The sequence below is a fragment of the Oncorhynchus keta genome, chromosome 12 (genome assembly GCF_023373465.1).
Source record: "Oncorhynchus keta strain PuntledgeMale-10-30-2019 chromosome 12, Oket_V2, whole genome shotgun sequence".
Taxonomy (NCBI): Eukaryota; Metazoa; Chordata; class Actinopteri; order Salmoniformes; family Salmonidae; genus Oncorhynchus; species Oncorhynchus keta.
Genome location: NC_068432.1, coordinates 34,189,100 through 34,216,168, shown reverse-complemented (window position 1 = coordinate 34,216,168; position 27,069 = coordinate 34,189,100). Strand labels below are relative to the sequence as shown.

Genomic DNA, 27,069 nt, shown 5'->3' with positions numbered 1-27,069 from the left:
GTTGTTCAGGGTATTGGGATTTACTCTAGACTACAAACGAAAATGCAACGTAGAGCGAAGTGGGGAGTGGGCTTTAAATCTAACGTGTCTCTTTAACACCATTTACCGAACGATTTACTCAAGCTCAACGGGACATTCGAACCAAGGAACCAATCATATCAACTAAGGAACCACTGAAAGAAGAATTCGAGGCTGGATCTATTATGAAGACCGAACCAGGATAAAGGCGAATCGTTTTCTGGCTGAGGTTTGGTCACTTTGGCGTGAAGATTGACAAGCTTTAAACAAATAGCCTGCGCATGGATGGTTTTATCTGTCAATGGATGGACAATTATTCACTTCACGGAATTGATTGCGTTGTGTGGATTATTAATGTGGGATCTCGTTTGCATTTCAAAGCCCATAAGTAACAATCAATCGGGCAATCAACATTAAAAAGAGGAGTTATTTGGGCTATTTATATTTTAATTGGATTAACTGGATCCGTCTAGCCAAGCACAACCGTTTTGGGGGGAGGTTATGGCAGTGGATTGACCATGGATTGGGCGGTGATGGAAGTAGAAGAACCGTAGGACATGATACAGCGTCATAGCTTTGTCTGGCAGCTAGCGCTGTAGCAGCCAGACAACAATTGTAACAAAGTTGCAGAACAAGTCAATATTGTTGTCTTGGTGATGCCATTAGAAGGGCAGGCGCTTTTCGCATTCTAATCGAAACCATCCTTCGAAAATGTTCTTGTCTGTTTTTGTTATTGTTGGATAGATGATTCTCTCAGATCGTTGTCTGAATTGTTTATTTGATTTGTAAAACAAAGCAAGGGCTCTTCTGCGCACTGTTACTTTCCATGGACATAGAACACATTTCTCACTGTCTTGTGGTATTCGCCTCGTCTCGGAGTTATAAAATGGACGGGAAAATAAAGCGCAGCCGGAGGTCCAGATCTCAACGAGACCGCGTGCGGAGAAGGGATGCGATTGACAGGAATGATCAAAACCGGAGTCCATCATCTGGCACCGACCGGGGGCAAAGTCCGTTCAGAAAAAAGGCCCTGTGTAATTATGGAAAAATGACCAACTTGCATTATGTCCGACCCCCGCGTCCCTCTCGGAGAAAGAGACGGGGGTCAGTGTCTCAGGAGGAAGACATTATTGATGGCTTTGCCATAGCCAGCTTTATCAATCTGGAATCTTTAGAGGTAAGAACGTAGGGCTATGTGTGTGTGTATATATATATTGACACATGTTTGTTTATTTGGACATGATTCATAAGTAAATAAGTCTCTTAAATCACCATGTGTGGGCCTCATGGCTCATGGTCTCTGACAGGGTCATGTGCAGTTTACCCAGTTGTCTCCATTGTGAGTTAATTTGCAATTATTGTGTAAAGATGAATAATAACCATTGTAACAATGTGTTGGCTATCTACACTGTAATTACCTACCTGCCTATGTAACAAGGTTTTAGGGACCTTGGATATTGCTGTAAACATACTGGTTTGCAGGGTCAATATGCTGTGAGGGTGACAGCTGTTAGGTTACTGTTGATTTATCCCAACTTCAACCATTATGATGCTACGAGGTGTCACTCAGTCCATGTGTTTCTATAAATCAGACTCACTTTAATTCCAGCATATGTGTTTCTGGAATACAGATCATTATGGATGTACACTGGCTGGTTTGGTCAATGTCATGATAATTGCTAGTGTGTTTCAGAGAAAAACTAGTCGATTTTGAATATGTTCTGATTTGCTGGTTGTACACACATGGAAAACCAAAAAACTCTAGGCCTACGCTTGACCCATTATAAAGAAAGCTGCTCTCTTGCTCTTAAACGCTCCCAGGTGCAGTATTCATCAGCTGGTTTTAGTTTTAGTGTGCTCCCTCCTGCCTCACGGCATGTCCACACACAGGGACATGTGTTTTGAAAATAGATGCAAAAGAAGCAATAATAAAAGCATCAGAGGCTTCTATGTTCAAGCAAACCAAGTGTGTGGAATGATTGAAAATGACCTTTTCTCTCAGTGCTTTCCGCCAGATGGTGACTACCAGTAAACATGATTAATGGTACTTAAGTGACACTGTGTAAAAGACAAACTGGCAGTAAAAAGCCAGAGCTGACTCAAAGTGAATGGTGCATATGTACCAGACAGAAGACTCATTATCATTATGATACTGTCTGAATCCTGTTATGACATTCACATTCTAGAAAGAGAAACCTATTGTTATACCAAATGTCACGGGCGAAAAACAAAACATAACACAATACAATCAACTCTCATTGATGGTGATGACGATCATTATCTATTACCGTCAACCCTTGCTTCTCGGAGTTGTAAACTCAAGGATTTGCTTTGCTACGTGACTACACTAGAGCGTGCCAGTAGAGGAAATTAATGTAGAAAGAATGGAGTTTGGTATAGATGCCGGAAATTAGGTCTGAGGTTAAAACAAGTTTAGGTCTTATACATTTTGTTTTATGAGATAATATCAATCAGTTAATAGTACCTTTATGAATGATGAAGGCTTTATGTGCTATATGTGCTTGTTCCTCTGTGTCCAAATCACTAAACACTTAAAATGGTCCAAACACACACGCACAGTCGTGAAGAAGGTACAACAGTGTTTATTCTCCCTCTGGAGGTTGAAAAGGTTTGGCAAGGGCCCTCAAATCCTGAAAAGGTTCTACAGCTGTACCACTGAGAGCATATTGACTGGTTGCATCACTGCTTGGTATGGCAATAGCACCGCCCTTGATCGCATGGCGCTACAGAGGGTTGTGCGGACAGCTCAGTACATCACTGGGGCCAAGCTCCCTGCCATCCAGGACCTCTATATCAGGCGGTGTGAAAAGAAGGCCCAAAAATCATCAAAGACCCCAACCACCCAAGCCATAGACTATTTTCTGTGCGGCGCACAGCAAGAAGTACCGGTGCATCAAGTCTGACACCAACCAGCTCTTGAACACCTTCTAACCCCAAGCAATACGACTGATAAATAGCGAACAAAATAGCTACACGGACCGAGTTTACCTTGTATCTTTATTGACCTTTTATTTCAGTATTTGCACTGTTGCCTAGCCCCCTTATCCCTATACATATCTACCTATAAAACAACCTCATTCTTTTCCCTGTGGTGGCAAACGAGCCATGGCAGAGTTAGTGCGTACAAACAGATGCCATTGCTATTACACCCACACTGTAGTGTAGTCACTGTAGCCATGATGGACCAGCTTACCGTACATGAATCACTGTAGAAACAGCTGCTGCATACAGCTGTTGCATATTGCCAACATGATTCCCACAACATTCTGGATGAGGATGACTGTAGACTTATGACTCCAGCTCAAAATGACCCTGACCTGGATTGTATTAGAGGAGGCTTACATATTTGTATAATGATTGTTGCAGTGAGTGAGTGCTGTAAACCTAGACAGTGTAACTCACCAGGGAGGGATTCTTGAATGTGCTGGCCCACTGTATGTTTGTTTGACTTCATTAGCTCTGTAACCAGCGTGTCTGGCTTGTCATTAGTCTAGCTTTATGTATGAATGGGTGACGCCTGCAGAAGCTCTACCCTTTAAACTGTGAAACGTTTCTTTGTCACACAGTCTGTTCCCTTTAATAAGGCATGCTTCTCTTCTCTAGCTCTGCTAATAGAGCGACTCTCTCCCCACTCACCCACTTTTATGATGATTGAGCTTCTAGGATTTCCACCAGATAGAATTTCATTAATACTAAATCTAGGATTAGTCATTTATAGTGTGAGCTGTCAGACTGTTACACGTTTTTAATATCCTACTGCATTAAAGCCCCACGTAGACATTTTGACACCCTATTTGCGTAAATAGAAAGATATGTTTGATGTTCTCTCGGAGTCTGTCCATCCGGTCAGGTGTGTACTTTACTGTACACCCCAGAGGTGATGTCCTCTAAGTAGCTGTTTGATAAGCACTACCAGTGTGTCAAAGGCTAAAGGTTCATTTAATAGGCTGCAACAGGTGAGAAACACTGTCACAGAGCATTCTACGCCCATAGCTCTAAGTTAATAAAAAAAAATGTTTGTCTGTTTTGCTGTATTCAAGATTACGGCTCAACTTGTACAGGCAGTGGCACAGTGGTCTAATTTTCTCAAGAAGCATATAATTGAAATATTACAGCTGTTGATAGGTAAGTGCTTCTTTATGACAGCCAGGACCCTGCTGCATAGTTAATGTGCACCAGCCTCCCAGTCCTCCGGCCCAGTTCTTCAGGCAGTCAAGGGGGAGAAAGGCTGCTGCTCGACAGCTCCTTGTCTCTTTGTGGTGTTTGTCGGTCTGTTTGGATAACACTCTTTAAAAGCTTGTGTGGACAAGATTGAGGAATTGATTAGCTTTCAGGGGCCCTACAAGGATTTTTAAACAAGTAGGTGTCACTTGTCTGTGTATGTGAAAGTGTTCACTTGGAGCTGATAACAGGCTGTGCTTTTGCTTTCATCCCTTTTTTCAAGTAGAATCAATGTTCAATGTTCTAGTTCTAGGAACACTGAAATGACCTCTCCATGGCCATATTCAGTGTGCCTGAATGTGCACTCATAGACATACCCTCTATGTTATCTGGCCTGCCATCCCCCTAGTCTCCACAACAGCTAGCCTCTTATGTCCAAGGATTACCTTCTCCTCTCTTAAGCATGGTGGTAGCACAATGACTTCATTCAGCCAGCTGAACGTTTCATGTTTTACCCCTGTTCACTGCAGTTCCACATAATGGGAAAACTCACAGTTGTAAAAGTGAATGCGTGTGCATGTGTAAGACAGAAAACAGGCTGGCTCGGACTCAGACTCTTCCTGCCATAAAACCTCTCTCCTAGCCTTTGTTCTGCTGCTTGTCCGCTTCTGCTGTAAATAAACCACCAGTCGCCCTAAACAGCCTGGAAATGACATGGAACACCATAGTGTCTGTCTGTTGCAGTGTGCTGACAGACAGAGAGGCAGCAAGTTTTATTTAGAAAGTGAATATGTAGAACAGGGCTGGCCCCAGGCATATCTTTTTTATATATATAAAAAATAGGAACTCAATCGGGGTCTCAACTTACGGTTGAGTTTAAGAATAGTATACACCAAGTGCAATTTTGAAATCAGCAGTTTTTCTGTTGTTATGTCAGTCACTGACAGTCACTCAATTAGACATGTCAACTACCAATGTTTTGATTCAGCTAAACTTATAGTAATCATGGCTGAATACCAACCCTGGCACATAGCGCACGTGCCCAGGGGCCCTGACCTCCCGGGAGCCCCCATTGTTTTTGTTAGTCATTCTCACTCAGATATTATATTAACATGGTATAAGTAATGGCAAACTTTGTAGAATTGTTTGTTGTATATTGCTACATTTTCTCTCCGCCTCATGGCAAAATGTGTGGAATTGACAAAAACGTCCATTATAAAATCTGCAGCATTTTCTCTATGCCCCATGGCACAATATGTAGAAGTGGAGGAAATTAGCTTTAAAACTGCAAAATGTCTCTCCACCAAATGGCAAAATGAGTCGAATTGTATGAAATTTGTTATACAGTTTTTACATTTTCTCTCCACCCCATGGCTAAATGTGTAGAATTGCAGGAAATGAAATGAAAAATTTTCACACCGCCGTCAAAAGGGAGGCCACTAAAATGTTTTGCCGCGAGGTGGGGGGCTCCCGATCCCAAATCTCACTTAGGGTCCCCAAAAGGCTAGGTCCGGCCCTGATGTAGACTTTGCTGCTACTTACTGCATGACCTCAATCCACTGGCTAAATAATGACTGTTGGCCCCATTTTGTGGATAGATACTATTTAGCCCTGATAAGTAGGGCTATCTGCTGAATATGGTACAGTTCCAAATGTCGTTTAGTTCCAATTCAGGGGCAGTGCAAACAACACTCTTTTGTTTTACACTGTCTTTCTATCTCTGTCCTTCTGTTTTTGGCCTCCCCTTTGTGTCTGTTGGATGTTGAGCTCTACTGCTTTGTAGTTAGGTTAGGGTTCCACTACAATGCCCATAGCTGAGGAGATTATCCCAGTATAATGTCTGGAGGCCACTGTGAATAGGCTCTCTGAGGAAAAGGCCTGATTAGTTACTGATGGTGTGTAATCTAATTGTCTTAGTACCTGGCAGGCGAGGAGAGCAGAGGCATTAATCAAGCTACTATATACAGCTGTCAAGGATAGCATGTTTTATTACATGTCCTTTTTACCCAAATATACACTGAGTGTACAAAACATTAGGAACACCTTCCTAATTTTGAGTTTCGCCCCTTTTGCCCTAAGAACAGCCTCAGTTTGTCGGGGGATGGACTGCAAGGTGTCAGCCTTACAGTTCTTGGCACACTCGTACCAGTCCCCCTTGCACCTACTACTATGCCCTGTTCAAAGGCACTTAGATATTTTGTCTTGCCCACTCACCCTCTGAATGGCACACATACACAATCCATGTCTCAGTTGTCTCAAGGCTTAAAAGTCCTTCTTTAACCCGTCTCCTCCCCTTCATCTACACTGATTGAAGTGGATTTGTGACATCAATAGGGATCATAGCTTTCACCTGGATTCACCTGGTCAATCTACATTATGTCATGGAAAGAGCTGTTCCTAATGTTTTGTACACTCTGTGTATGTTGTTGCCCAGATTTACCCTCTACCACAGTAGCATGTGATAAGTACTTCGAGGTAAGATATGAAAATACATTTTTCTCAATAATCTTGTCTGAAGAGTGAGTGTAATGAGGCTCACAAGAATTCCTGATGTTTTGTCGTTGCCTAGATCAGCTTTTGTCAGCTGAACATCTAGTCAAGTTTCTGATCATAATCACTTGTCAGACTGTCTCCATCTCATTTTCCTGGGCTGCCAGTGCAAATAACATATTGAGTTGATGAACAGTAAGTCAGACAGGATTCTGATGACGAATGATATTGACCGATTTAGCGTACCTCACTCTTATGAATGGCAACATCAGTCTATAAAATCAGTGAGTGTCCTTGAATGGGTCTATACTAGGATGAAGAGTTGTAGCTGTGCTGTACTACACAGAGAAAGAGAAGCTCCACGATGAAATCACTAATCGCTTCACACAGGTATGTGGGGAATTTCTTCCTCTGAGAATGGAACACAGCAGCTGTCCAGGGACTGTAGATAGTCTAGATACTGTGCTATGTGGACAGAATGTACTGTAGTGTTTACAAACGAATCTAGGTGATAATAAACTGGATCCATTTCAGCCCCCTCGTCTTTATCATTACTGTAGGTTGAGACAAGAAAAGTGACATTTATGTTCTATTACAATTTCATAATGTTTATATTTTTTGCCACCAGTACCTCCTTTAAATATGTTTGACATTTATGTGACAAAGTACACATTTAGACTTGTACGGCAGAGCCATGGCAGTGTGAATTTATTCATGACTTAAGTCCATTACTGGTAAATAGACTGCCCGACTCCCATAATTCAGTGGCAGGACCTGCTGTGACCTCAGGCTGTTGGACAGGCAGAACCTGTCGTGGGAATAGAGTGTTAAGTATCTAATTACCTCTACCACTTATTTGTGTGTCACACACATTGTGGGAAATGACACGCCAACTCCATTTCAGCATTCAAATAATCCAGTCATTATGAACCTATTGTATCTGCAACCTCTCTACAGAAGTCAGGGCCATTTAAAGTGAATCATGTACCAGAAGATGGTGGCCTATAGTTGCTTGTGATCGAACAGTTCAGAATGACAGAAAGAGGTCTAGCTGGGAATGGATGGAGTGCTTGATCTATGGATAGGCTGTTTGCAGTATTATCTCTGTTGTGGTCAGGAGGATAAAGACATAAATAATCATGCATATCAATTCAGATTATCTACAGCCATGACTGTATCTCCTCATGCCTCTATAGGACTTACGCTGTTTAACAGCTAAGCAGCACCTGTGTTATCTGTTGACCTGTAGCTTTACACACAGCTCAGGAATCCATCATGTACTGTATCTAATGGAGCAACGCCCATGAACATCAGATCTGCTGGGTCCACATTCATACACTGTAGTGCTTTAATACATGAACATAGGAAGGAATATATTTCACTATAACAGATCTATTACTCTAATAAAGGCATGTCAGCCGATGCTATTAACTTTATACAATTAACTGACTGACTCTCTGTTGTAACCCTGCATGTGTTGCACCTTTGCAGAGCAGTTAATGGAGGCTGAAGCAGCACTTATTGTGCCATTGGCTGATTGTATGCCCTTTGCACTGTCTTCCCGCAGACACAAATTGGATTTGAATAGCTTAACATCCCCCCTTGTTTCTCTGGCCTCTTGTATGTCATGTCCTTTGTGGAACATTTGCAGGCCATACCCAGGGCATGTTCAGATGCCTAGTGAGAGCTCATATGTAACGTCTGACTGTAGAGGCTGTGGAACATGAGCTGTTAATAGCTTGATTCTCATGAACTCTGTTAATTGAGGATAGACTGTGTTATAACATGCATGTTACTGCTATATTCACTGGTGGCTTCATAGATGGTGAGAGGGAATGGATGGAGGTACAGCTGTGATAGTGGAACTAGATGACAGCCTTCCATCCACTGAATCCTTTGTAAGCCACTGGACTTTACCTGGGATTTAGATCCAGTGTTCTTTCTCAAAACCATTCACACCCCAAACCCTAACCTGGATTTAGCTGGATTCACCCTATTGTATTCAGTGTAGCTGGCAAAACGTATCTACCCCAGATTTTTTTCACCCACACTCTCCAATCCTCCCCTTGTTTGGTATTTGGTTTTTGGATATTTCTCTCTCCCTCCTTTCTCCCCCTATCCCCCTGCCTCTCCACAGATGTGTACACCTGATGCTAATTCAGAGTCAAGCTAACAGTGATTGTTTTTATCAGAGTCTTGGTAACAGTCCAGGGAGCTGGAGAAACAGAGTAAGACATAATTTACCTCACACCGTTAGTCTTTCAGCAGAATGAATATTAATATCACTATGGCAATGGTTCTGGAGATTAGCTCAAGGTAGGGCTTTACACTTGTACCATTAGATCAGTTGTTTTCATGGATAGCTGAAGCTGCAGGCAGGGGGGACGCTCAGCGGGGAATGCTCACAGTTCACACTTGATGATTAGTTTGTTTCCATTGAACAATAATACCTAAAAAGCCACCAGCGTAGGGGTTCATTTTAGGGGTTAATTTATTGCATTGCTCCATTCAAAAAAAATAAAACAATATTTCACCTTTATTTAACCAGGTAGGCAAGTTGAGAACAAGTTGTCATTTACAACTGTGACCTGGCCAAGATAAAGCAAATCAGTGCGACACAAACAACAACACAGAGTTACTCATGGAATAAACAAACATACAGTCAATAACACAATAGAAAAGTCTATATACAGTGTGTGCAAATGAGGTAAGATAAGGGAGGTAAGGCAATAAATAGGCCATTGTGGCAAAATAATTACAATGTATCAATTAAACACTGGAGTGATAGATATGCAGAAGATGAATGTGCAAGTAGAGATACTGGGGTGCAAAGGAGCAAACAAATAAACAACAGTATGGGGATGAGGTAGTTGGATGGGCTATTTACAGATGGGCTATGTACAGGTGCAGTGATCTGTGAGCTGCTCTGACAGCTTGTGCTTAAAGTTAGTGAGGGAGATATGAGTCTCCAGCTTCAGTGATTTTTGCAATTAGTTCCAGTCATTTGCAGCAGAGAACTGGAAGGAGAGGCGGCCAAAGGAGGAATTGGCTTTGGGGGTGACCAGTGAAATATTCCTGCTGGAGCGCGTGCTACAGGTGGGTGCTGCTATGGTGACCAGTGAGCTGAGATAAGGCGGGGCTTTACCTAGCAAAGACTTATAGATGACCTGGAGCCAGTGGGTTTGGTGACAAATATGAAGCGAGGGCCAGCCATACAGGTCGCAGTGGTGGGGAGTATATGGTGCTTTGGTGACAAAACGGATTGCACTGTGATAGACGGCATCCAATTTGCTGAGTAGAGTGTTGGAGGCTATTTTGTAAATGACATCGCAGAAATCAAGGATCGGTAGGATAGTCAGTTTTACGAGGGTATGTTAGGGAGCATTGTTGAATGATGCTCTGTTGCGAAATAGGAAGCCGATTCTAGATTTAATTTTGGATTGGAGATGCTTAATGTGAGTCTGGAAGGAGAGTTTACAGTCTAGCCAGACACCTAGGTATTTGTAGTTGTCCACATATTCTAAGTCAGAACCGTCCAGAGTAGTGATGCTGGACGGGCGGGCAGGTGCGGGCAGCGATCGGTTGAAGAGCATGCATTTAGTTTTACTTGCATTTAAGAGCAGTTGGAGACCACGGAAGGAGAGTTGTATGGCATTGAAGCTCGTCTGGAGGTTTGTTAACACAGTGTACAAAGAAGGGCCAGAAGTATACAGAATGGTGTTGTCTGCGTAGAGGTGGATCAGAGAATCACGCACAGCAAGAGCGACATCATTGATGTATACAGAATAATAGACATTTTTGTCTTAAATTACCTGTAAGTGATTTTTGTTTGTGTTTATTGCTTGCCTCCACTGTGCTTGATGACATGTGTATCAACACCAATGGTAAACCCCCCGCAGGTCACTGGTGTTATTCCGGGCACGGGGCATTTAGCTCAGACTGCCAGACCCCACTTCCAGAGCCTGACAATGGGCAGCAGCTGGCCGCCCACATTGTAGTCTCACAGGCCTGCCTCATAGGATATGAAAGCCTGCTCTCATATACTAGACATAACATAGTAAACATAAATCTGGGACACTTACATTTGGTGTGGTTACATAAGACAGATGGTTACTTTAAGGCAAAAAAACAAAAGTAGGGTGGTTAGTCGTGGGTGAAGGGGTGGGCGTATAGCACGTACGTCTAGCAACCTAAAGGTTGCGAGTTTGAATTTTATCATCGACAACTTTATCATTTTAGCTAACTTTTCAACTACCTACTACTTTTGAGCTACTTTGCAACTACTTAGCATGCTAGCTAACCCTTCCCCTAACCTTAACCCTTTAACCTAACTCCTAAACTTAACCCTAACCCCTAGCCTATCTAACATTAGCCAGCTGGCTAACATTAGCCACCTAGCCACCTACTGTAGCTAGAATTCATTAACATATCATACGTTTCGCAAGTTCGTAACATATAATATGATTTGCAAATACGTAACATATTGTATGTTTTGCGAATCATAATGTATAATACAAATAGTAATTCTTAACATGTCATACAAAATGGGTAATGGAAATCCACAAATTAATACATACCATACAAAACTTAACATATAATACTAAATGGAGTGTCTCGGATTTACGTACAACATAATACGAAATGCTCTGAGACCAGGTTGGATATGACCTCAATACACAGAGCCATGCCCAGAAGCACCATGAGTATGGTTTTATTTCCATTTTTTGTCTTTAAGATGGTTTTTTATTGAATTCTTAGAGGTTTCAGCAAGGATTCCCTTGCCGCCTTGTCATATTGACTCATTCTAAGTATTTTCATCATCCACACCAAGGTCTCTTTCTGTGCCGTAGATATTAAGCTTCTTTTGTGTTTGTTCTTTCGTAGGTGGCTCTGAGGAAGACCTCAAAGAGCCTGAGGTTGCAGGAGGGTAAGGAGAAGTGGGAGAGCCAGATGCTGAAGAAACGAAAGGCTTTTGAAAGGGCTGAGATCCCTGTGAATGTATTCACTGACAATGGAGCTGACTTTGAACATGAGCAGTATGGAGAGAAGGAGCAGGGGAAGGTGAAAAACATCTCAAAGAAGAACAAGCAGGTAGCCTATGGATCTGTGGTATTAACCTTCATTATATTTCGAATGAATATGCTCTACTACAAACCAAAACCTGTCTACCTGGTAATGTGTGTGTCCACATGTGTAAGGGTTTTGCCCAGTGAAGTAATGAGGTCTTACAGTTGAGGTATTCTTTTTGGTTGTTTGTGTAGCTTAGAGTCTAGGCTTGTTTATTTTGAGTTCTTTCTTTCTGTTGCAAGTCATCCACTTTCAATCCCACAGTTCTATTTTTCTAATGGTGATCCTGTTTCAATCAGTTGTAAACAAACTGTCTTCATTATTAGGTGTTCATTGTTGGCACCAGCCAGTCAATGAACTCTATCAGGTTCATTCCAGAAGCTTCCCATCCTGGTCTAGTAATAGCCTTGCACAAGCATGTCTGTTGTGCATGAAGTCAGGAGGGAGCCACACAGGAAACGAGGGCCAATAAAGAGCTATGATGAGATAAGGTGCTTTGTGAAGAGCTTCCTCCTCAGCCCAGGATGTGTCTGTGTTTGTAACAGAGAGCACACCAGGTACACACACACACTTAGGCTCGCTTCCATATCAGTCTCTGGCCTAGCCAATTCCCCTACCCTTATCTCTGTGTGTAGACCAGATACTATTTGTTGTAAGGTATCGCCTTGTAAAGTATCGCCTAGATGGCCCCTGGCTTGTGGATGTTTCCTCTACTGAACAGTATGCAAAACAGTATGTTGGATAGTAGCCTCCTTTGCAATAGAGGAGAGATGTATGATCATGTTTGTTTCAAAGAGTCCTTTGTTCCTTGAATTGATTGTTTATCTAAGCACATTGTAAGTAGATGGAATCTACTATACGAAATGGATGAAACCTACGCACACTTGATTCAATCAAGAGCAGTTCAATTGTGTCATTGAAGAAACCTCTAAAGTGTTCTCTAGAAAGTAGAGGGACTTAAGATAACATAATCTCTTCTGTTTTACCTCATCACCAGAAAGATAGTGTATTTTACTGCAGCTCATTGCACATTGACACAGCACACTGGCTGTGTCAAATCAAGGCAGGACTTTTGCTGAAGGATGCTATTTTGACATATTCGCAACCACTGTGAAACATCATTTATTCTATTTAAATAAATTGGTTTCACACGAACACCCACACACAGAAATAGACAGTGTCCTGGGCTGGACTGTCAAAGCAGGGAAGTGTAGCAGCCAGCAGAACACTACAGGAACGGGCTGAATGCTACAGTAGCAGTAGCTTTAAACCAGGGCTGCCCAACCCTCTTCCTGGAGATCTACCGTCATGTGGGTTTTCAGTCCAACCCTAATTTAACACACCTGGTTCTACTTATTAGCTGCTCAACAAGACCTTAACTAACTGAATCAGATATTCTAAATTAGGTTTGGACTGAAAACCTACAGGACAGTAGATCTCCAGGAAGAGGGTTGGGCAGCCCTGCTTTAAACCATCAAACCTCAGATTAATACCACATTATTATACTGTTCCTGTGTCATCATCACCACGTGCTAAGTTTTCAGTCAATATAATTTCTGTCTTGTTTTGTCCAGAAGCAATTTGTTCTTTCCTGAATAAATGTTTGAATATGCATTATGCTTCATGGATCTGTCATTTAAGGTTTCCATTGCAACACAATTGTGTGTGTGTGTGTGTGTGTGTGTGTGTGTGTGTGTGTGTGTGTGTGTGTGTGTGTGTGTGTGTGTGTGTGTGTGTGTGTGTGTGCATTTGTGCCTGTGTGTGTGTGTGTGTGTGTGTGTGTGTGTGGTGTGTGTGTGTGTGTGTGTGTGTGTGTGTGTGTGTGCATTTGTGCCTGTGTGTGTGTGTGTGTGTGTGTGTGTGTGCGTGTGTTTATGTGTGCGTGCGCCCATTTATGCATGCGCTGTGTACCTGCACCCATGTTGCCGTCGGCTCTCAGATGAGCCAGAGCATGGCCTAGTGCTAATTGCCCGGTCCTTCTGTAGCTCAGTTGGTAGAGCATGGCACTTGTAACGCCAGGGTAGTGGGTTTGATTCCCGGGACCACCCATACGTAGAATGTATGCACACATGACTGTAAGTTGCTTTGGATAAAAGCGTCTGCTAAATGGCATATTTTTTTTTTTTTGCCCATCACGGGCAGTCAATGAGTCTGGGCATCAACTCTGCTTGTTTTAAATCAGGTTAACTGTGTCATTGAAATGGATGTCCTCACTGACGTGTAATCACTCACTGGTGTCTGTAATACTATAGTGCCCTCTGGTGGTCCAGATTCTCTTCTGGGCTGATAAATGTACTGTCTAACAATTCAATGTAATATAGATAACCATGGACTCAAAGAACGGAAGATAATTAGTCTATCATGTCCCTCAGGTGAAGGGGCTTCTAGGAAGGCAAGACAGAGCTGAAGTCACCAAAACACAGGGCACACCTCAGAGAAACAACTCCAAAGGACACCATAGTGAGGTATGAGCAGTGTTGTCTGGATAAAGACATGTTTGTGTGCAACAACATCCTATTGAGTGATTACAGAAGGCCTTTATCAGAATCTATCATAAGCCCTTGCTCATTAACATTATCCTTCCTTTCCACAGAGTTCATTCTCTGGTCGGGGATATTCGGTGAGTGACTTCAATTCTTTCTGACAGAATTAATATCCAGGATCTGCCTATAGTCATTCTCAGAGTATGAGGGCAAAACCGGGTCAGTGATTATCTTTACCATTTTGAGAACAAGAACAGTCTGTGACAAAATGTTCTCAAAAGCTAACAGGCTGATATTTAGTAATGTAGCTAAACAGGTGTCATGTCAACATGGATTAGTGATTTGTGGATCTGAGTAACCTTGACATGTTGACAGTGAGCAGGGCTTGAGTTATTAGGGGAGTGAGGCAGAGAGACACGTGTTGTCAGTGGTTTCAGTATACATTGACTGGCTGATACAGTAGCTCACAGTTGTGCTGCTGTGTCGTCTGGCATGATGAATCCCTTAGAGCAGACAGATCAGTTCACACAGCAGTTAAACACATGTCTGTCACTAGGAACGAGGTAACAGACATAATGTATAATAATATCCTCTCTCTCTCTCTTGATTTGTAAACACTGTTTTTGTGATATTACTACTAGACATAACCACAGTTTTTAGTCCTAATCTAACCAGGATTATTAGTTGATCTCAATGGATCTCAATGTTTCTTTATGCATTATTTGTAAATACAGCACATATTTATCAAGATTTCATTGAACCTACTAAATTAAATGATTGGAGTCAAGTTTCTTAATCCACAATCTTGTTTTCATGGAATAGGATATTGTAATGAAAGCTTAGTTAATGAAGATAAATACTGCTGTGGATGCTTACTGTAAACACCCATCAGTCACTCGTATGACTACTGCCTCTAGTCTCGCGGTATCCTCTGCTGTTCTCTCCCTGCCAATAGAGTAGGAGTAAACACGAGAGTAGGAGTGTCACTCAAAACACAGGTCATGACCTTGAATCAAGGTATCCTTATAATCTCTAGACAAATAATAACACTTTTTGTTCCTGTGGGTAATATTGATATGACTGTGGAGGCAGATAGCAGAAATGTGAACAACTCACTTCCAGTTTGAGTGTTTGTGATTGATGAAGGTGTTGATACATTCTCATGAATTAATGCAGTGTTTTACATCCTTTCTCTCGCAGTGTGACAGTGAGAGTGACATCGATGACAAGGCAAGATAAACATTCTCACTTTTCACAACTGTTATCACTGATAATAAGGTATCAGTGCTCTACTATTCTGTCATTCAGCCATGTGTAACAGCTTCTGTTCCTCTCCTCACCCCAACCTGGGCTTCAACCAGAAATCCTCTGCACATCGACAACAGTAACCCTGAAGCATCGTTACCTATCGCTCCACAAAAGCCACGTCCCTTGTAGAGCAATGGAAACAACTACTTCAAGGTCTCAGAGCGAGCGACGTCACCGATTGAAACGCTACTAGCGCGCACCGATTACTAGCTAGCCATTTCACACCGGTTACACATGTATTCCCATCTGCGCTGTCAGCTGGCCAGGCTTTATTGTACTGAGAGGAAGGGGGTCCTCCAAATGCCAGGGAGGGTTGTGATGGGAGTCAGGTCTTTTGGCTGACCTTTTTATTTACATCAGGGCAGCGTAAACAGTGTGTGTGATGTCTTTAGTCTTGTGTTTTATTACTGGTTTGTGAGTGTTAGGTTCAGTCTAAATTATACTAATTTAAAGTTGTTATAAATATCTATATGTTAATAATACCAGCACTCTTTGATTTCATTATTGGATTTGATCTAATGAATTTGCAGAAGTTAACTTGATTACACTGTGAACATCATTAGGCCTTTTTACGAAAGTCAAGATGTTCTGATAATAACAACTAGTCTCTGTTATTTCCTCCATATGATCTATTTACTTTGTCAGCAACCTCAAATTAAATCTGGAGGCTCCAAAACTGAAATTGAACTCATGAGGTCATATGAACCAGATTACAGTATTGTGGCATTTTGCTCAGTTGTTAATCAACTGAGGGATTCCAGGAATAGCTGTAAATAAGGTCCTTACCTTTGCAACACCAAAGGAACCTCATGATGGTTTACCACAGCTGAATTTCAGCTGAGTTCAGACCCAGTAAATCAACAATTTGATGTAGCAATTGAGTCTGCTTGGTTTGATTCGTCTTTATTTGATGCCATTAGTCCATAATCAGGTGGTTTCACAGCGTCCGTACGACTTTGCAAAGAACATCAAGTTTAAAGATGAGAAATACACAGAACATCATATATTCTCACCACATATATTATTTAAATGAAAATGGCTGATTAGTCTAATTTGTGTGTGCGCGTCTGCGTGTGTGCGCGTATGTGTGTCCTTTGCTGCCTGTTATTAGAATCTGGCCAATATTCAGCAATTTAATCAGAAACATACAGTTGGTAATGTAATTTATTGATTGTAATAAGATACTCACTAACTTAATTTGTCTCATCCACTTTCTAATTAGTTTTTCACAAGGTAAATGTCATGGACATTTATGTATATTTCTAGTGAGTGCTCTTACAGGGAAGATATGACTGATTACATGAATTACCTCTTAATATGTAATCTATGTTGAGCTGCTTTTTACTATCCTGTCAAAAACATACTTGCATTGAGCTGTCACGTAATACATTAAATTATTTAAGAATGGTTTCGATTGAATCTCATTCAGTTTCATTTGGAAATTTTCCCTCGTGTCATTGGACTGGATTCACCAAGATGTATGTCTCACATTTTGTCCCTCTGTTCTCATTTACATTCATTGGAAACTTGAACACACCCCCTTGAGTGACGAAGTGCACATCGAGTCTGGGAGTGGAACAAGAGCCAGTATACAGAACAGTCCTGTTGATAGAGAGCTGATAAAGATGGAAAAGCAACTACTTTTCTGGACAGTTCCACTACCGGCACCTTCAGAATCCTAATTTAGCCTCTAGCTAGGCTAACATATTTGTTATTTCCTTTCTTTTCTCATTCTAACTCAGGTTTCAGGGATTGTGTCTGATAAACTCTTCACACTAAGGAAAACTACTGGTAAGAATATTTCCTCTGGATTCTGGGGTATTCAGCGTGTATGCTTTTGACTCTCTGTCCTCGTTTAGCTGTTGCTATTTACAGAATAGATATGTGTCTCTCTTAGTGACAAGATGGTGGTCCTTCTGTAGCTCAGTTGGTAGAGCATGGCGCTTGTAACGCCAGGGTAGTGGGTTCGATTCCCGGGACCACCCATACGTAGAATGTATGCACACATGACTGTAAGTCGCTTTGGATAAAAGTGTCTGCTAAATGGCATATTATTATTATTATTAAGATTTTGACATGCCTTTGATGGCATTCCATTTCTGTTCACTCGAATAAGGGAATAATCCTCTTTAAAGCCACACAGTGGTCAAGTTGTTGGCAAAGTGTTATGGCCTTTGTCATTTTAGGATCCTCACACACTTGCTCTTAATTACACAATGTGGGTATAATGTTACTCTACTCTGTGGAAAGTCTCTGCTCTAGAGGGATTTATTATATTTAAAGTAAAACCGAATAATGGTGCAATGTTTTGTCAGATATATTTGTGCAATTGAGTTGAGTGATTTGAAATAGTTGATAAATGTTTTCTACAAAACATTTTAGCTATGAATTGGATTGAACCTCTACTCCCAGTGGCTTAGATGCTTTGTTGGGGCTAGGAACGGGTTAGTCACACTTCATGCTCAATGAGACTATTGGCTCAAGCAATTTTGTAATCTACTGCAATGTTCCCTATTATCATCCTTACCATCGCCATCAATTCCATATTGTGATCTAACTATAGCTGAAATTCACAAGAGGTTGGTGGCACCTTAATTGGGGAGAACGGGATGCGGTAATGACTGGAATTAGTGGAATGGTATCAAATACATCAAACACATGGTTTCTAGGTGTTTGATGCCATTCCATTTTCTCCGTTCCGGCCATTATTATGAGCCTCCCCTCTGCAGCCTCCTGTGCTGAAATTCAACAATGAAATACAATTTTCACCCAAAAGAATGGCGCTGAAACCAACATGACTGAATGGTATTGTTCCCATTCAGCAATCTTTACCCGACTGAGGTATTTGGCCGTATAGGGGCAGCTTGATAGATTGTGTTCCCTTCAAAACCCACCATTTCTCAAACTAAAACTCATGTGGCCTGTAAAAGCCAAGAGGAGACGCACATCCAAGGTCAGGCAGCATAAAACCTGCTCTAATCCCACTGGCTGGATGGCGGTGAGAACCTTTTAGAGCTGAGCTAGGGGTTTAATATGTCTTGTGTGAACGTGATTAGGAGCTCCCCATTTAACTCTCACTACCTCCAAGCTGCTTGTGGTGGGTTTTAGACAGGGCATTTGTTGTTTGCTTTGGGGGTCTATTCAGTCTCCCAATAAGCCGTCTGGAGTTCAGCCTATTGAACGTTATGATTACAATTAATGGTAAACACACCACTCGTCTCTCCACAGGGCCCTCAGCTCTTGTCAGAGCTCAAAGACTGCAGGGAATAGAGACTAAGGTTGTGTTTGGTGCTGGGAAAATAGGCCGTTTGTTGAATTTAATGATCATTTTCTGGCAGTGAATGGAAGATCTATTGGTGCGACTAACAAATTGTAAGCACTTTGTAGTATGAACATGCACATTTTTCCAAGACACACTGGCTGTTACGAAGCTGCTTGTTGTTGCCTCATTGTTGTTTCTAGATGTAGGCCTAGTACAGCAGAGATTAGAAGCTATTCACCTCTGACTGAAGGTTGTTTCAGCTAAGTATGGACACATCAACATCAGTATTTATCTGAAGTGGGAAAGAACATTAAATGACTAAGTTTTGTCAAACTGTGGTTGATAGCCTATGTTCTCTGGTTGCTAATAGACATAGGTGTTGACCAGAGGGATGAAGCGAAGGTGTGCAGCTCTGCCAGAGTGTCAGGTCTACAACGCAGCCAAGAGCAGAGCAGCGACACGCCCCTCGATCTGCCCGCTGCCAGCCCCGCCCCTGGCGCTCTGCCCGATGCCAGCCCTGTCCCTGCAGCCCCTCTCACCACCACCCCACCTCCTGCTGTGTGTGTGAAGAAGGAGAGGACGTCCCCTCACAACCCGACCATGCCAACTCTGCTAGGGCAAAGCCTATCCCAGGTCAAGAGAGAACCATTGTCACATCACCAGGGTCATCCCTTGTACATTGGTCTCCACAACAGGTAGGACATGGCATTGACCGACCTTGTTCAAACCATTTAATAATACTATATCCTAGAGGAGGTTGATATTTATTTACAACTTTTCCTTCCTCTCCACAGCAGCATAGAGGGGTCCCACAAGCGAACCCTCCCCCCATCCCCCCACTTCGGGCGCCATTCTTCTCCCTTGCCAGCCCTCCCCCTGTCCATCTCAGAGCTGTCCGCACCCCACTTCTTCCTGCCAGGTCACGGGCATCGCCACCCTGCCATGTTCACTAGTCCTGCGGGATTAGCAACCAGCGGTATTGTAGGACGGTCCACTCGAGCAGGCTGCTCAGGTAAGTGGCATGAACAGTAAATGAGATTTAATGTACAACAAGTGTAGGTTGTGAGAAAGGGTGAGAAAAGAACAGTAGTCATCATAGAGTATGACCTTTAACCTCACCTCTTTCCCCCCCACAACAGAGCACGACCTGCTTCGCCAGGAACTGAACAACCATTTCCTGGCACAGACTGCAGTTAGAGGGGCAGGCTCTGAGCCACCTCTACTGAGGGCAGAATTCCACCAGCACACACACCAGCACCAACATCAGCACCAACACCAGCTCACCTTCTCACCCTACCCCAACGGGTTGCCTCCTCCACCAGGCATCGTCTCTACACCCCCAAATATGGGTCACACAGCTGCCCTAAATGTAAGTCCAGCACATGGCCATTACAAACCTCTTCATATGAGTTCATGTTATTATCAAATCCCACATTCATTGTAAATAACATTTTAGGTCACCCAGAAACCAGAGAGTTTTGAGTGCTTTGTTTTTGCTGTTTTCCAAACTCATCTTCTTAATAGTGTAGCCTCAGGCTCAGCATCTGCCTCCTGTACTCTGTGTAAAACCCTGTGTGTGTGTTAGTTTCACATCTCAAATATCACACAGAAATATCAGATACAGTCCCCAAGAGATACAGTTTTGCTTTCAGATCCATTTACACTCCACTAAAACGTTTTTTACACCCACCTGGGAACATTTTGAAATATTTCAGCATAGGAAAAAAATGATGTATGATCCCTGAAATGGTTGGCTGTTCCACTGGCAGTTAGTAAAGACAGTGTAAATGGATCTCATGGCTGTTTTGACACACCAAAGCCCTGCTGTCAGGACAAATGACTGTGCCGCAGCAGAAGGAATGAGGTCATTAGTGCTTTTGATCGTGGGTAATTGCTCATGGATGCTTGTGCCGGCCTTGGCAGGGCTTCAGTTAAGGCTTAAGCAGCTGAGATATGGAAACTCTGAACATAGCCATCTGAAGTGTGTACATGCATCTGTTAAACAGTCAATGAGCTGAGATGAATGCACCGTGCTGTGCAGTCGTTGGCATGCATAGCTTCCTGGCACTTTGTGTAATGTGAGGTGTAGAACAGGACGGTCATGGTTAATGTTTTATATTTTTTATAATCATTTGTAGCATTTTTACATTTGTTTCTTCTTTGTGTATGCTTATATTATTGTCTAATATTGTTCATATTACTGACGTGTTCTCACAAAATTGTCTTTCAGTTGGAAAAGTACTCAGCAAAACTGGAAAACCCTTACCTAAGACATCAACATGTAAGTTAAAGTACTGTTTTCAAAAAGATGGCAATATGTTCCTTTGGATTACCATCAAAGGCATTATTCTGTATCATATTATGGTTCTCAAAGAAATGAAGTTATATGCCATTTACTCACAGATCTACTCTGGGCGTACAAAGTGTTTGTTTAATCTTTTGTTTCCCCTGACGTTCCACTTCATTCATTCTCATCTTAACCTGTGTGTGGTCTTGCCCAGTTCTACCCCTCCTACCCCCCAGTGATGCCAGGCATGCCAGCCCTGCACCCCCACTCAGGACCCCCAGGACCTTTCAGCTCTCTGCAAGGAGCCTTCCAGCCTAAGGTCCATACCACATCACTCCCTCTGTCTGTGTGTCTGTCTGACTGTCTGTCTGTCTCCTTTATGGCCTTGTTAACCACATAATAACCACATAATAATCTAATCATGTGACTTACCATCCCTCCCTAGTCTATGGATGTAGTGACACGGCCAGAAGTCCCTCTACTACCAAAGGACCCACGGGTAGGCCTCTTCTCTATCCATTAAGTTATGAATAAAACACTGTAGTAAAGGCTCAGATATTAACCCTCTGTTCTCCCTCTGTTCACAGATAGCTGATCCATTCAGATCATCAGCTAAGGTAAGAATATGCCATTCGATGTCATTCTGTAAGCTTGTCGACAGAATTCTAGCCCTTGGGTTTAAGACTAATCAAATGATTGTCCTTCTATTCTTGCAGAAGGCTGGCAAATGGTGTCTAATGCATGGCCAGATCGCATGGCAGATTCATCACCACCAGCAGAGAATGAAGGTGCACAAGATGCATTCATTAATTTACAAAATGCATTAATTATTTTCCAAAACCGGTAATCAGTGAAGTAATGCTTTCTGTGTCCTCCCATCTCAGCAACCCCTTCACCTCTCAATCTCTATTAAGCTTTTAATCCCTCTCTCTGTCCATCACTCTCCTCCCCACTTTATCTATCTATCTTTAGCAGAACATGCACTTTGATCCACATCAGCTGAATATGAGCAGGGTGAAGCTGGACCTGTTTAGTCGGCCAGGTGCACCAGGTCTTCCTCCTGGACTATCCTATGGCCATGACATGGTCCGACCTTTCCTGTCCTCCTCAGGTTAGCAGCCTACTCCATGTCCTATTCATTACTATGTTAAATGAGGATGTATGTGCAGTTACGATGATATTGTACGGTTATGATGATATTGTACAGTTATGGTTATATTGTACAGTTGTGGTTATATTGTACAGTTATGGTGATATTGTATAGTTATGATGCTATTGTACAGTTATGGTTATATTGTACAGTTATGGTTATATTGTACAGTTATGGTTATATTGTACGGTTATGATATTGTACAGTTATGGTTATATTGTACGTTATGATGATATTGTACAGTTATGGTTATATTGTACGGTTATGATGATATTCTACAGTTATGTTTATATTGTACAGTTATGGTTCTATTGTACAGTTATGGTTATATTGTACGGTTATGATGATATTGTACAGTTATGGTTATATTGTACGGTTATGATGATATTGTACAGTTATGGTTATATTGTACAGTTATGGTTATATTGTACAGTTATGGTGATATTGTACGGTTATGATGATATTGTACAGTTATGGTTATATTGTACAGTTATGGTGATATTGTACGGTTATGATGATATTGTACAGTTATGGTTATATTGTACGGTTATGATGGTATTGTACAGTTATGGTGATATTGTACAGTTATGGTTATATTGTACAGTTATGGTTATATTCTACAGTTATGTTTATATTGTACAGTTATGGTTATATTGTACAGGTATGGTTATATTGTACGGTTATGATGATATTGTACAGTTATGGTTATATTGTACGGTTATGATGATATTGTACAGTTATGGTTATATTGTACAGTTATGGTTATATTGTACAGTTATGGTGATATTGTACGGTTATGATGATATTGTACAGTTATTGTTATATTGTACAGTTATGGTGATATTGTACGGTTATGATGATATTGTACAGTTATGGTTATATTGTACGGTTATGATGGTATTGTACAGTTATGGTTATATTGTACAGTTATGGTTATATTGTACAGTTATGGTTATATTGTACGGTTATGATGGTATTGTACAGTTATGGTTATATTGTACGGTTATGATGGTATTGTACAGTTATGGTTATATTGTACGGTTATGATATTGTACAATTATGGTGATATTGTACGGTTATGATGGTATTGTACAGTTATGGTTATATTGTACGGTTATGATATTGTACAATTATGGTTATATTGTACAGTTATGGTTATATTGTACAGTTATGGTTATATTGTACAGTTATGGTTATATTGTACGGTTATGATGGTATTGTACAGTTATGGTTATATTGTACGGTTATGATGGTATTGTACAGTTATGGTTATATTGTACGGTTATGATATTGTACAATTATGGTGATATTGTACAGTGATGATGATATTGTTACGGTCATGGGAACAACAGCTTTTATTGGTTCCTTAGCTCCTTTATGTCCCTGTCTGCCCATGTTAGTGTGGTTGATTCGCTCACTACTGTACCTTCTCCCTCTACAGGTCATTTGTCTGCATCACCATTCAATGCCCCCACGCATCACGGCCACTATCAACATGCTAGCCACCTTACTGGTAAGAGCCATAGGCTGCTGGTGCAGTGTCAAAATAATGAACCCAGAGACTCTGGGTTCGCGCCCAGGCTCTGTCGTAACCGGCTGCGACCGGGAGGTCCATGGAGGCGACGCACAATTGGCCTAGCGTTGTCGGGGTTAGGGAGGGCTTGGCCGGTAGGGATATCCTTGTCTCATCGCGCACCAGCGACTCCTGTGGTGGGCCGGGCGCAGTGCACGCCAACCGAGGTTGCCAGGTGCACGGTGTTTCCTCCGACACATTGGTGCGGCTGGCTTCCGGGTTGGATGCGCGCTGTGTTAAGAAGCATTGCGGCTTGGTTAGGTTGTGTATCGGAGGACACATGACCTTCAACCTTCGTCTCTCCCGAGCCCGTACGGGAGTTGTAGCGTTGAGACAAGATAGTAGCTACTAAACAATTGGATACCATGAAATTGGGGAGAAAAAGGTGTAAAAAAAATCAAATTAAAAATAAATAATGATGTATGAAGTACAAGACAACAGCCATTAAGAGGTGCTCCTCTTGTGATGCTCCTCAGATCCATTTGATCAAGCTAGTCACTATGGAAACCTTGGACAACTGGCAACTAATGCATTTGGCGGCCTGGGTGCCCCATCTCTTGGTAGGTTTTCGCTCTCAGATTGTTAATGCAACCTACTGTTTCAACTCAATTGGTGAACTGATTGATTTTATTGAAATTACATAAATCTTTTAGGCCCAGGCAGCCCGTTTGGTGACAGGCAGGGCCATGGGTTGCCAGGTTTTGTCAGCCACCCTCAGGAAGCCTGGAACCGCCTGCAACGAATGCCCCCCTCCTTCCCCACGCCTCCAGCACAGTCCAGGCCTGCTGATGTGGCCCGCAAGCTCACAGTCCAGAGCATTGAGAGGGAAAGGGAAGCTAAGAAAAGGGATCACTCTGCTACAAAGGAGGAGTCAGAGAGAGACGGGTGTGTGACAGCCCTAGTGCAGAGATGGCATTTCCCAACCTGAAAGGCCTTCAAAAGTTGTGATTTTATATTTTGAAACAGCATCTAACATTCAAAGAATTGCCTATTTTTACAACCACATAGAGGCTAGATATCATATTTCCCAGCTGTTAACCTCCGCACCTCTGTCCTCTCCATAGAAATTCTCTGGAAAGAAGCCATCAATCCACCCACACATCCTCAGGCTTTCAGATTAGTAATCTGATTGGCAGCAGCAGCCCAGAAAGGAAGAGGAGTAGCCCAGATCAGGGTCGTCGTCAGGCTGAGAGGAACGGCACCTCGCTGGGGAGAGTCCAGGTGAAGCAGAGCTCCTCTCCAGCGCTGGAGGTGCAGGATAGGGGATCCTCAAACCCTTATAACACAGTGAAGAATCACCAATCCAGTGAGAGCACACAAACCCTGAAGGGACCTTTAAACATAAAGCAGGAACACAGAGATGAGCCAGAGGTTATGGCTGGGCCACTAGAAATGACCCTCTTACTCCCACCAGGCCACTCTCAGGCTCCACACCCCTCATCAAGGCAAAGCCACTTCCCTGTCGCAGGCATGCTTCAGAGCAGCCATCTACCTCACTCTCTACCACTCTCCATGAGCCCCATGCACCCAGTGAGCAGCCTCAGTGCAATGGAGCGTGCCCGTGTCCAGCCCTTCATGGGGGTCGGTTCACTAGCCACAGGTCGAGACCACCGTGTGCCCCTTCACCTCTCGGGCCCCTGGGATCCACTACGAGACCCCTACAGAGGTCTGTACCTGCAGAGCCAGCAGGTACATACGACCTATGACCCTGAGAAAGGCCACAGACAGCGGGAGCAACACCCCCACCCACACCCGCAGCAGCACCTACAGGACAGTCACCGACAGGCAGAGAAGAGGGCCAGGTTGCACCAGCTCCAGGGGTCTCCCATGGAGGGCCACCTAGCACACACACCCTCCTTTACGTCCTCCCTGGGTGGGGTGATGTACCCCAGGCTCAGCCCCTCAGCTCCACACAGTGGCCATCTGAACAGGACTCCTCCCACTGCTACTCTCAGTGCCCCACCTCCTCTGGTGCCCACCTCCACCACATCCCATGGCATACCTTCCACTCCTCGAAAGACCACACCCACCAGTGCCCCACCCTCTGGGGACCCAACCCCATCCTACAATCCTAAAGAGGTGGAGGCACAGTAGCATGGAAGTCTCTCAGATATAAGAGACAAGACTCTATACAGTACACACTCAACTTGACGACTTTATGTAAAAATAGTATATTGTAGATTATATGTTAATAAATAACAAGTTTAAGTAGTGAGTCTGCATAGAAATTGTTGAATAAGTTGAATAACTATTGTTGGATAATGTTATTTGATAGTAATATATGAGTATTTTGTAAGATTTATATTCCCTCTCTGTGTACAGAAATAGATTTTATGAATTTGTACATTTGTGTAATTAATGCATTACCTTTGTTTAATACACATTTATTACACATTATTTATCAATAGGTAAAACTGACAAAATATGTTCTCCTCTTGATTGATAGGTTTTAGGTTAATGTAACTATGTTTCTTACCTGAAAATGACTTTCACTTTGTGGAAATATTCACATAACCTGTCATTTGTTTCTATAAAGAATGTCTATTTAAACAAAAATTGAATTACTTGGCAATTCATTGTCTTATTTTCACTTGCATTTGCTGTACTCCTTAAATTATCATAATTGTTCTATTTTTTAGTATTATAGTATAATTTATCATAGCATGGGCTTGAATGTACATTGGGGTCCGAATTTATTGACACCCTTGATAAAGATGAGCAAAAATGACTGTATAAAATAAATATTAATTGATATTTAGGTATGGAGTTCTTTTCTGCTTATGCATTCTAATTTCTACACCAAACCCACCAATGGTGTGCCTGGCCAAACTGCTCCATTTTCATGTCATCTGACCAAAGCACGGGTTCCAATCCAAGTGCCAATGCCGTTTAGCAAACTCCGGGCATTTACATTTGTTGGACAGCATGAAAATAGAGCTCTTTGGCCACGTACTCCAGTGGAGCCGAAATGAGAATGCATGAACAGAAAATAACCCCATACCTACTGCAAAACATAGTGGTGGATCTTTGATTTTATGGGGCATTTTTGCTTCCACTGTCCTGGGGTCGTTGTTAAGGTCAACTGCATCATAAACATAAACTCAATCTCCAGACTTGAAACTCTGTAGTTTTAGTTAAGGCCAGGCACCACAGACAAAAATTGTGATTTTGCTTCCATCTGTCAATTTTAATATTTTGGGATGTTTGACAACCTTAACTTCAATACTTTCATAAAATTTACAAATAAAT

General features: G+C 42.3%; 1 protein-coding gene across 5 annotated transcripts; it reads left to right on the top strand.

The window, feature by feature from the left end:
* The first annotated feature begins 24 nt into the window (after positions 1–24).
* On the top strand, positions 25–27,069 carry LOC118391407 (autism susceptibility gene 2 protein-like). 5 transcript variants are annotated; one of them, XM_035782772.2, is made up of 19 exons: positions 25–1,195; positions 11,575–11,781; positions 14,130–14,222; positions 14,351–14,377; positions 15,441–15,470; positions 17,291–17,339; positions 19,181–19,505; positions 19,608–19,822; positions 19,950–20,179; positions 21,041–21,091; positions 21,312–21,416; positions 21,543–21,596; positions 21,685–21,714; positions 21,814–21,885; positions 22,070–22,208; positions 23,689–23,760; positions 24,297–24,380; positions 24,474–24,705; positions 24,885–27,068. In XM_035782772.2, exons 1-19 carry the CDS (start codon positions 845–847, stop codon positions 25,912–25,914), a joined length of 3,396 nt encoding a protein of 1,131 aa, XP_035638665.1. In that variant the 5' UTR covers positions 25–844; the 3' UTR covers positions 25,915–27,068. The 5 variants fall into 5 exon arrangements, with proteins under 5 accessions (XP_035638665.1, XP_035638667.1, XP_035638666.1 ...); XM_035782771.2 differs by having other exon boundaries at positions 26–1,195; positions 19,605–19,822; positions 22,073–22,208; positions 24,885–27,067; XM_035782770.2 differs by having other exon boundaries at positions 26–1,195; positions 19,605–19,822; positions 24,885–27,067.